Source organism: Pan paniscus, chromosome 4 (assembly GCF_029289425.2).
Source record: "Pan paniscus chromosome 4, NHGRI_mPanPan1-v2.0_pri, whole genome shotgun sequence".
NCBI lineage: Eukaryota > Metazoa > Chordata > Mammalia > Primates > Hominidae > Pan > Pan paniscus.
The window spans coordinates 67,151,143-67,163,142 of record NC_073253.2 but is presented as its reverse complement, the minus strand read 5'-3'; the positions used below and the strand labels follow the sequence as shown (position 1 = coordinate 67,163,142).

The window sequence follows — 12,000 nt, the reverse complement described above, 5'->3', positions numbered from 1 at the left end:
CTTGCATTTTCAGGTAGCCATAGACACTTAGGTACGCATGCTTTTGGGAAAACAAGCGAGCATGCGGTAGTACGGCATTATGCCATTTAATTTATCTTGTCATTTTTAAAAATATATGGAACATTTATGAGTATTTAAATTTTCTTCCTGTGGCTGCACAGTATTTTAATCTATGGGTATATCATCAACTACTATTGATGAACATTTAGGTTGTTGCTAGGCTTTTGGTATTACAGACTATGCTGTAGTAAGCATACTTGTACACATGCCTTTTCATATGTTCAAGTAATTTCATTTTTAAGAGCAGAATTGCCAGGTCAAAGAATATGCACTTTTTTCTTTTTCTTTTCTTTTTTTTTTTTTTCGAGACAGAGTCTGGCACTATCACCCGGACTGGAGTGCAATGGCGTGATCTAGGCTCACCGCAACCTCCGTCTTCTGGTTTCAAGCAATTCTCCTGCCTCAGCCTCCCGAGTAGCTGGGCTTACAGGCACCCGCCGCCACGCCTGGCTAATTTTTTGTATTTTTAGTAGAGACGGGGTTTCACTATGTTGGCCAGGCTGGTCTCAAACTCCTGACCTTGTGATCTGCCTGCCTCGTCCTCCCTAATAATATGCACATTTTATATCTTGACAAAGATTATCAAATTGTCATTTAAGGAGAGGCTATGCCAATTTGTTTCCAGGTCTCACGGATAATGAAAAATTATTCATTGATAAAACCACTAAACCATTTAGTGATATTGCCCATCATTTTGGGAGTTGAAAAGAGTTTCTTTATTACACTAATTCCAGCTAATTAGGTCTTTTCTCTCAAATTAACTTTGCATCACATAAAAATTGTACAAAATAAGCTATAAATGTTTTGTCAGATAATACATATAGCTCAGTTACTTGACTGTGTCATTCTATTTAAGCGTGAGGCTCACATCTAGGACCTCCTCATTACTGGGGCTCCACCTTCCATCCTGGAATCATTCAGTTATTTACTCCTACCTGCTGGTTGCTGAGGACTGCTGGAGAAAATTCATATCTCAAACCTTAAGCACTTCAGTGTCTGATTTATCTCTTTTTCCTAATTGCTATTTCAGAGCTTCTCCATATATTCAAGACCTCTGTCCACACCCCATCTCCAGCAGATTACTTATCTTCCAACCCCCAACTTACCTGTAACAGCATTCATCTTTGTCCCCTCTTTTTTTTTTTTTTTGAGACGGAGTCTCACTCGGTCACCCAGGCTGGAGTGTAGTGGTGCAATCTCGGCTCACTGCAACCTCCGCCTCCCAGGTTCAAGTGATTCTCCTGCCTCAGCCTCCCAAGTAGCTGGGACTACAGGCGCCTGCCACCATGCCCAGCTAATTTTTTACTTTTTTTTTATTTTTATTTTTTTATTTTTTTAGTAGAGATGGGGTTTTACCATATTGACCAGGCTGATCTCAAACTCCTGACCTTATGATCCACCCGACTCAGTCTCCCAAAGTGCTGGGATTACAGGTGTGATCACTGCACCCGGCAATTTTTTAAATTTTTTTTTAAATTTTTTTGAGACAGAGTCTCGCTCTGTCGCCCAGGCTGGAGTGCAATGGCCTGTTCTCGGCTCACTGCAACCCCTGCCTCCTGGGTTCAAGTGATTCTTGTACCTCAGCCTCCCAAGTAGCTGGGATTACAGGTGCCTGCCACCACCCCCAGCTAATTATTTTTTTATTTCTAGTAGAGACAGGGTTTCACTATGTTGGTCAGGCTGGTCTCCAACTCCTGACCTCACGTGATCCACCCTCCTCGGCCTCCCAAAGTGCTAGGATCACAGGTGTGAGCCACCGCACCTGGCCTGTCCCCTCTTCTTTTATTCTAGAGAAAGAGGTTTCCCTTTTCTTCAAAGCCAATTCTGGATCCCATGCCTTGATGTCCCTCTAAAACCATGTCCCATCTATCATTCCATCTCCTTTCTCCATTGCCTCTTTGCCCATCAACAAATAAATAATGGATGTCCCTCCTGGCTTAAAGAATCCTGTTATTGGCTGGGCACGGTGGATCACTTGAGGTCAGGAGTTCAGGACCAGTCTCACTAACATGGTGAAACTCTGAGCTGAGATCATGCCATTGCACTCCAGCCTAGGCAACAAGAGTGAAACTCCGTCTCAAAAAAAAGAATGCTATTATTGACATGCTCCCCTCTAGCTAGTCATCTCTCTTGTAGGCCATTTTATTTATTTTTTTTTTTGAGATGGAGTCTCGCTCTGTCGCCCAAGCTAGAGTACAGTGGTGTGATCTCAGCCTACTGCAACTTCTGCCTCACGGGTTCAAGCAGTTCTGTCTCAGCCTCCCAGGTAGCTGGGACTACAGGCTCGTGCCAGCACGCCCAGCTAATTTTTGTATTTTTGGTAGAGTCGGGGATTTGCAATGTTGGCCAGGCTGGTCTTGAACTCCTGACCTCAAGTGATCCACCTGCCTCGGCCTCCCAAAGTGCTGGGATTACAGGCGTGAGCCACTGCACCGGGCCAGCCGTTTTATTTTTAAATAGAGATGGGGTCTCACTATGTTGCCCAGGCTGTTCCCGTCAAGCAATCCTTCTGCCTTGGCCTCCCAAAGTGCTGCTGGGATTACAGGCGTAAGCCACCATGTTTGGCCTTGTAGGCCTTCTTAAAGGAATTTTGGTAATGACTGTTTTCATTGTCATCCTTCTCACTCACTCTTGCCCCATGGCAGTGGGCCTTCTGATCCAATTACATCACTGGTTAAAGTCATTTCCTTGTTTTCTTTACTTCTACTTCTGGCTCTTTCATTTCCTTCACTAGCCCATCTACCTGCTGTTTTAACTTGGTGTTTCACTGGGTTCTGCCCTTGATTTTTGTTATCATACAACACACTCAGAAATGTTTTCCTGCCTGGAGGTTTTTACTGTCACTTAACCCCTAATTTGGCCAGGTGCAGTGGCTCACGCTTATAATCCCAGCACTTTGGGAGGCCAAGGCAGGCAGATCACCTGAGGTCAGGAGTTCGAGACCAGCCTGGCCAACATGGTGAAACCCCGTCTATACTAAAGATACAAAAAAATAGCCGGGCGTGCCGGCGCACACATTTGATCCCAGCTACTCGGGAGGCTGAGACACAAGAATAATCACTTGAACCTGGGAGGCGGAGGTTGCAGTGAGCCGAGATTGTGCCACTGCACTCCAGCCTAGGTGACAGAGTAAGACTCTCAAAAAAAAAAAAAAAACCCTAATTTATATATAAATCACCTTCTATTTGGCTCCAGAATTATCTTTACAGCTATCTACTGGACATCTCCACTCTGTTCTGAGAACCTTCAACTCAGCAGACACAAAACTGAATTTATAGTCTTTCCCAGCATACCCTGCTCCAAACCTACATGGACCTGTGTCCTGTTTCTTTTATTCTCATTGGTATTCTAAGCCAGGGATCTGAGAATCTCCATCACTGTTTCCTCCCTCCTTACTCCTCACCCACCGTACTGTTTTATACCTCCGTGCCTCTTTCTTTTTTTTCTCCTATTTCATTCCAGGCCGAATTGACCCCCTCCTCTGTGCTACTGCAGTACATATTCCATCGCTCTTTTCTGTGACACATCTTTTATAGTGCATTGCATTTGTTTATTTTCATGTATTTCATCTTTATACCTTGGCCTTTGATAGGAAGTTTTTTGCAAAGAAGGACAGTTTATCTTCTTACCTTCATCACCTAGCACATGGTCTAGCACATGGTAAGTGTGCAAAAAATGCAGAAAGGATAATGATGCAATTCCGCAAAATAGAGATTGATCATGATTTTTATCTAAGGGAAAATAATTTTTTTAAGAAGTGCAAAGACATGGAACAGAATTTAGATGCAAATTATATTTGTCAAAGCATGTATACAGTTAAATATTAAATTTTATTATTTTTGCTACCTCTAGAAAAGTCTTTGGAATATGGTGAAAATATTTGAATTCTGAATTGTGATTTCTCCTTTTAGGAATTTAGTATTAAAATTACCCAAAAAGAAAAAGTAAACGTTTAAAATTATTTGCTCTTAGGATTTTTCTTAATTTGCCAACGTATCTTTTTTCCCCTCTAATAGGTGAAAAACCTTTTGAATGTCCAAATTGTCATGAACGATTTGCTAGAAATAGCACTCTCAAATGTCACCTCACTGCATGCCAAACTGGAGTAGGGGCAAAAAAAGGAAGGAAGAAGCTCTACGAATGCCAGGTATGTGCAGATACATGCATTCAGTTCTTAACAAAGGAGTCTTGTGTTTGCAGTCATCAAAAGCAAAGGGAAACAGAGTCTCAAGCAAAGGTATAGGGGCTGACGGTTTGGAAAGAAATGAGAATAAAGAACATTATTGTCTTGGGGACTAAATTAGTTTTTTTTAACCCAACCCTAGATGACACCAATGTCAATAACAACTATGTCCTAAATAACAATCTGGAACTATAGTTAACCATGGAGTAATTATTAAAATTTGGGGTGGGGATTGGTGGAAGCATTTCAGCTGTAATTAGATTTTTCCCCCCCATGATTAGTGTATTTTTATATCAAATGTCAAACAATTATTACATTATTTGATATAAAAATACAAAAATTACATTATTTGGTAAATGTTCTATGTTATGGGAGAAATTAAAATATTGTTATTTTATGTTTCTAGAATTTATATGATGCTTAAACAATGAAGGCAGTATTGAAATGTTTCTCAAAATGTATTTAGGTGGCCAGGCACGGTGGCTCACACCTGTAATCCCAGCACTTTGGGAGGCCGAGGCGGGTGGATCGCCTGAGGTCAGGAGTTCAAGACCAGGCTGGCTAACGTGCTGAAACCCTGTCTCTACTAAAAATACAAAAGTTAGCCAGGCGTGGTGGCAGACGCCTGTAATCCCAGCTAGTTGGGAGGCTGAGGCAGGAGAATCCCTAGAACCCAGGAGGCGGAGGTTGCAGTGAGCCGAGATCGCACCATTGCACTCCAGCCTGGGCAACAAGAGCGAGACTTTGTTTCAAACAAAAGAATGTATTTAGGTTACTAGCTGTGTCAGCTAGAAGTCCAAATGAACCAAAGAATTATGAAATAGCTTGGACTAGATTCTATTGCAGGTACCATATTTATAACATTTACAGAATAAGCCTTCAATCTTTTCTTTACAGAAAATAAATGCATTCATATTTCCTTCAGTTTGGATATAAGTATTGTCTACATTATATTTTTGGTTATTTCAGGTCTGCAACAGTGTGTTTAACAGCTGGGACCAGTTCAAAGATCACTTGGTAATACACACTGGAGATAAACCCAACCATTGTACTTTATGTGATTTGTGGTTTATGCAAGGAAATGAATTAAGGAGGCATCTCAGTGATGCTCACAATATTTCAGAGCGTCTAGTAACGGAAGAAGTTCTTTCAGTAGAAACACGTGTGCAAACTGAACCTGTAACATCAATGACTATTATAGAACAAGTTGGGAAGGTGCATGTGCTACCATTGCTTCAGGTTCAGGTGGATTCAGCACAAGTGACTGTGGAACAAGTCCATCCAGATCTGCTCCAGGACAGCCAGGTGCACGATTCACACATGAGTGAGCTTCCAGAGCAGGTCCAAGTGAGTTACCTAGAAGTGGGCCGAATTCAGACTGAAGAAGGTACTGAAGTACATGTAGAGGAGCTGCATGTTGAACGGGTCAATCAAATGCCAGTGGAAGTACAAACTGAACTTCTAGAAGCAGATTTGGACCACGTGACCCCAGAAATCATGAACCAAGAGGAGAGAGAGTCTAGCCAAGCAGATGCTGCTGAGGCTGCCAGGGAAGATCACGAAGATGCTGAGGATTTAGAGACCAAGCCAACAGTGGATTCTGAAGCAGAAAAGGCAGAGAATGAGGACAGAACAGCTATGCCAGTTTTAGAATGAAATTACACATGAATATATTTTTTAATTTACTTGTTGGGTTTTTTAACTGATTATGGGCAGTATGACTGTCCTTAATTAAGCCTAACAGACAAGTGGACCAAAGTTAAGCTGTTTCCTGTTGTGCTGAACTGTTTTCCGTTGAAACACATTGATTCCCCTCCCCCTACTTAATGCCACAGAGGAGGGATCTTTTCCATAACTGAAGGGGAGTTTTGAGAAGTATATTTCTGGAAACTTAAATGGATTATATTCTTATTATATAGTTGGGTACGAATGTATCTATTTTCATTGTGGTAAAAGTTCTTCCTTTTCTCTTTCCCAGGTCATGTTCTTCCTCAAATTTTTTCCATATTGTAAAATCAAACTTAAATCATTAGAATACAAGTTTATGTATTCTAATGCATGTTAGAAAATTGAATAATATAGGAAACACAAGGCTGCATGATGAAAAGTGCATTGTTACTGTGCAGTTAAATTTTGGCTTCTGGCTTTCTTTAGTTTGAACAAACGTTCTTGTCTACCCCAGTAGTCACAGATGCCATCTTTGCAACAGAAAGAGTGGTGGTGGCAAAATTTCTAGAACGTTAAAAAAAAAAAAAAAAAAATCCACACCCATGTGCCTTCTCAAAGCCAACTGAACTTCTATAAAGCATCTCTGGTTCTTTCAAAGTTTGTGTTGTAAGGAGCAATGTAGATGATGCTATAATACTTTATATTTTTGTTTATAATGACAACCACCAGTTCTTTTTCACTTAAGTTAGGTTGAGAAATTTTATTTAATGGCCAGTGAAGGGCCATTTTCAATTGGGAAAATTTATTTACATCTGTGGTAAACTTTATTTTGATGAAAAGTTGCACTAGTATTTTACCACCAGATGAGAAAAAGATGAGCAGCATTTAAAAATTAATGTATTTAAAATAAAGTACAGAGAAAGACATGTATATAATTATCAGGCTTTGTTTTGAATGGAATCTTTTCCCCCGATTCTTAATGTAAAGATCTTGTGCTATAACTTTTAAAGCCATACAAATAAGAGTGCTAAACTGTGGACTTAAAAGTAGGTGTGTAAATATTTTTAATCAGTATTACTTGGAAAATAAAATATAACAAACCCATAAACCAATATGCTATTTTCTTTACCTGTTAAATGTTAAATATTGGGAGTTCTTTACATTTTTTAAGTAAACTTTAAAATTATGTGTTCATGACTCTTTTTTAAAAAATTACCAGTGTGAAAGTTTATATCTGGGCAGAGATAGTTCCTCATGTGTCTTTACCCGTGTTAACACGACTGATGCATGAATTGTGATAAATTTTCCATCACACCTCCAACCCCCCAAAATCAGCTCAAAAGCATGGAAGTAGTTCATATTCTTTGTGCTAATAGTTCTTACATGGTAGGCACAATAGCAGGAATTCTCCACTTAACTGTGTCAAATGTAAAAGACCAATGCGATTAGCCCCCTTTGGTAATCGTGACGTTAAATGGTATCACATTTACAAAAATTCGCTGAAGAGAGTGGCTTCCCAGCATTGGAGAAGTCAGATTTAGATATAAATCTGGAGATAGAGCCAACCATTTTATTAAGGGGGCCACGTTTTTAAGATCAAAATAAGGGTATGAACACTTCCAAGTGTGTACTGTTTGGTAGTTGGGTATCTACTGCAAAGCTTATTTAACAGTATAGTTTTTATTTGAAATTGGAAAATATCGATAATATAATTAAATTATATCCCAGTGAATTTTCAGTTTGCCTTAGGATGCCAATGTTCCTGAGTTGTTTAAGAAAAAAAACCCTAACAGATAGTGGTCTCAAATATGTAAATTACTAGTTAGTATCTGGTGAATTTTGAATGCTGAAAATAGCGCATACTATGCCCTAAAGCTAAGGTATGAAACAAGGATTTTAAAACAAGAGTTCTGACCACAAGGTAAAGATCAAGGGCAAAGGTACATCAAAGTGTTAAAATTATTTGAGTTTTCACATTTGTCAAGACCTTTCGAGGTAGATTTGAGATGCAGATATAGTTCATTTTTCTTTTCCCAAAAGGTATAGAAGCTATCAGTGTACCCAGAATGCCAGTAAATTTGATTGCAAAAGTAGAGGAAAACTATCTACTGGTGATAAACTGTATGTTGAATAACATTTTGTAGTTGGAAAGCACTTTATGTAGAACATAAAACAGCTGTTAACAACTGATGTATATTTGCTTCAAGTACTGAAGCAAACTGGATATTTAGTCCTCCAGTGTTCTACTCTATTTGTACTGGAGTTTTAAGATAAGTCTACAGTATGAGCTACCAAGTTGGACAGTAGAGTGTGCAATGATGATCACATAGAAATAAGTCCCAAGTGCACTGAGAACGATGAGAGGGTTTTCTGTCTCTACTCCGTTTCAACAGCAATTCTCAGACATCAATTGGGTGTCCAACAATTCAATCTGACACCACCCAGATTTAGAGCAAGTTAAGTGCTCAGTACCACAAAATTGCCCCCGCTTCAGACACCAGCCACAAATGCGATCAACAGGCTACCCGCGCCTCTGCCCAGCCAACCATAAATTTAGGGTTCTTATGGCCTTCCCATCCCCCCAAGTTCAATAATGCATTGAAACAACTCAGGAAAGCACTATACTTAACGACTACAGTAAGTATACAATTCAGGGACAGCCAAATGGAAGAGATGCATAGAGTAAGGTGGGTGGAGGGGGTTGTGGAGGAGAATAGTAGAGGTTTCTCTGCCCTCACTTGGCATGCCACTTTCCCAGCATGTTGATGTGTTCAACTCAGAAGCTCCCTTACTGACATTTTATAACCTAGACTCATTAAATTATTGGCCTCCGGGCTCAATCTCCAGCCCCTCTTCTCCCTGGAGGTCTCGGGTGGGGGTAATAGTTGTAGCCCTTTAATACAACTGGTTCCTCTAGTGACCCATGCCCATCTTGAAGCTATCTAAGGGCCCTCTGCCAGTAGTCATCTCATTAGCATAAACTGGTAAGATCAAAAGGGGCTTGTAATGAATAACAAAAGACATTCTGGAAATTACAAGGATTTTTGGAGCTGTGTGCAAGGAACCAGGGAGAAAAACCCAAATCCATTTTTTTTTGTTTTGTTTTTAGACAGTTTCACTCCTGTTGCCCAGGCTGGAGTGCAATGGCACGATCTCTGCTCACTGCAACCTCCACCTCCCAGGTTAAAGCGATTCTCATACCTCAGCCTCTCGAGTAGCTGGGATTACAGGCATGCGCCACCATGCCTGGCTAATTTTTGTATTTTCAGTAGAGACGGGGTTTCACCATGTTGGTCAGGCTGGTCTCGAACTCTCAACTTCAGGTGATCCACCCACCTCAGCCTCCCAAAGTGCTGGGATTACAGGTGTGAGCCACCGTGCTTGGCCTATTTTTTTTTTTTTTTAATTACACCACACCTATCATTTGAGATTGAAAGAAAAACTAAACTGAATACATTAGCAATACATTTAAAAGCTAGACATCTTTTGGATATGTACAAAACCAGAAGGCTCTTGTAGTCTTACCAGTTTAAAAAGGCTACCTGGCTGGACGCGGTGGCTCACGCCTGTAATCCCAACACTTTGGGAGGCCAAGGTGGACAGATCACCAGTTCAGGAGTTTGAGACCAGCCTGGGCCAACATGGTGAAACCCCATCTGTACTAAAAATACAAGATGAACCAGGCATGGTGGCGGATGCCTGTAATCCCAGCTACTCAGGAGGCTGAGGCAGGAGAATCGCTTGAACCCGAGAGATGGAGGTTGCAGTGAGCTGAGATCGTGCCACTGCACTCCAGCCTAGGCCACAGAGCAAGACTCCGTCTCAAAATAAATAAATAAATAAAAATAAAAAGGCTACCATACTCAGATAATACTGAATGTAGGCACATTTTCATGAGAATTTGAATGCTTCTGCTCCCACTAGTTTGAACTTGGAATTAAAGATGTCATTATTGGAAGGGTCCATGAAAGTTCTCTGGACTAACTACCCATTTCATAGTTTGAATAAGCCAACAGGCTTATTTAGCCATAGAGTGAGGCCTAAATGTAGATACCTTTACCAATCAAGTGGATTTTAATTCACATTTTCAATTTAACATGGGTTGGTTGTTTTAAACAAGTGATTCTATGATCATTAAACTAGTCACACAAAAAGTATTTTATAACTCTTAGATGCAAAATTACAAACAAATGCCTGACCTAGAAAGTTTAGCCTGATTTTGTTGGAGAAAACTAATAGCTTTGAATTCATTAGGTTAACACTGACCTTTGTGTTAATTACATCAGGAGAGGGAGATCTAGATTGTTTTTCTTGTGTAATCTGCTGAGCTGTGCTATACCTCTTACAGGATTTGTCATGAAGAATTCAAATGAGAAGAAGGAATTAAACCCTCATCACCCCATCAGTTAATAAAATCCTTCATAGTTAGAAGCCTAGACATTTATTACTTTAAAACCCATAAAAAACAAACAAACAAAAACCAGAGGCTGTCATAATAGTCTGAACTTCTTAAAACTCTACTCCCTGCCCTGCAAATGTAACTTCATTAATTCTATTGACATGGTAAAGAAGGCAGCATGTGAATTCAATCTTTTTCTCTTCGCCCTTCCTGCAATTCAATCTTCTCTTTGCCCTTCCTGCAACCCAACATGTCCCTATAAATACTTTTTTTTTTTTTAGACAGGGTCTCGCTGTGTCACCCAGGCTAGAGTGCAGTGGCACAATCTCGGCTTACTGCAACCTTTAACTTCTGGGCTCAAGCAACCCTCCCACTTCAGCCTCCTGAGTAGCTACGACTACAGGTGCGTGTACCACACTCAGCTCCTTTTTGCATTTTTTGTAGAAATAGTCTGTCTGTGTTCCCATGCTGATTGAAATCTCTTGGGCTCAAGCGCCTCGCCCTCCCAAAGTGCTGAGATTACAGGCAGGGGCCCTGTGGCCAGCCGAGTATGACTCTTAACTATTCAACTGAAGCAGTATCCTCACCTTTATATTTGTACCAAAATGCAGTCTGGGAAAGAAAAATTTTATTGTAACATAATAGCTATCCTTTATGATTTTGCATACATACATTTAGTTATCTCAATGACCTCACTGAAGTTACTGTATTATTAGCTATCATTTTATAAACAGAGGAAAGGAAGAGAAGGAGAAGCTGAGAAAGCTTGTTGGAAGTGGAGCCAGTATTTGAACTGAGCAAGCCTGACTTCACAGACTACACTCTTGGTCACTAAAATAACTCTCTATGAGATTTCTTTGTGGTTGGCCACACTGGATTGCACAAAGCATAGGACAATCAGCTACCTTCTTTTTTGGAACCCATACCAGCTCTTGATGGAGTTGGAAGTGGAAAGGACAAGAAATCAGAAAAGCCAGCAAGATACATGCAGCCAATTGCCTTTTAGTATCTTCTTGCCCTGAGACTACATCATTTAGGGAATGGTTCTCTAACTTCAGCAAACATCAGAATCTTGTTGAAACACACATTGTTGGACCCCACACCTGTTTCTGGTAGAGGGTGTCCAGGTTCTTGGCATCTTGAACAAAGAATTGGACAAAATAAACAAAGCAAGGAAAGAATGAAGCAACAAAAGCAGAGATTTATTGAAAATAAAAATACACCCCACAGGGTGCGAGCAGGCCCAAGCATAAGGGCTCAAGGGCCCTGTTACAGAATTTTGGAGAATTTAAATACTCTCTAGAGGATTCCATTGTTTACTTGATATATGCCCTGTGTAAATGAAGAGGATGCAGTAAAGTTACAAAGTCATTTACTCACCATATGCCCTATGAAGAGGATATTTCCTGTCATAGCTGACGTGTGAATTGGCCTTAGGTTCCCTGCCTCTAGACCGTATTTTCCTGCCTCATCTCCCCACTGAGAGATGTGAATCCCCATAAATCTTTATGGGAGGAGGAGGGACCTATGGTCTTTCTTCTGTAACTGCTACATGCCGGCTTGGGGTGTAGACCGTACCTACTGGGGATAACAGAACTCTCTCTTTGCTCTGTCTAGTGGAGGCAGGGTAGCTTGATGGCCATGGGTGGTTTCTTCACCTGGAAGTGGCTGGAACCTTTGTTGCATAATC

General features: G+C 40.6%; 1 protein-coding gene and 1 long non-coding RNA gene across 15 annotated transcripts in view; one reads left to right on the top strand and one right to left on the bottom strand.

Annotated features, from left to right (window-relative positions):
• Positions 1–7,019, top strand: part of ZNF131 (zinc finger protein 131) — a 55,428-nt gene extending 48,409 nt beyond the window's left edge. For all 14 annotated transcript variants that reach the window (XM_055112404.3, XM_055112399.2, XM_055112405.2 and 11 more), the window contains 2 exons: positions 4,077–4,207; positions 5,213–7,019. In XM_055112404.3, coding sequence (XP_054968379.1) covers positions 4,077–4,207; positions 5,213–5,899 — 818 coding nt within the window. In that variant the 3' untranslated portion in view covers positions 5,900–7,019. The remainder of the gene's footprint in view (positions 1–4,076; positions 4,208–5,212) is intronic.
• Positions 1–12,000, bottom strand: part of LOC129397781 (uncharacterized) — a 69,243-nt gene that overhangs the window by 45,797 nt on the left and 11,446 nt on the right. The gene's annotated exons all lie outside the window — the stretch shown is intronic.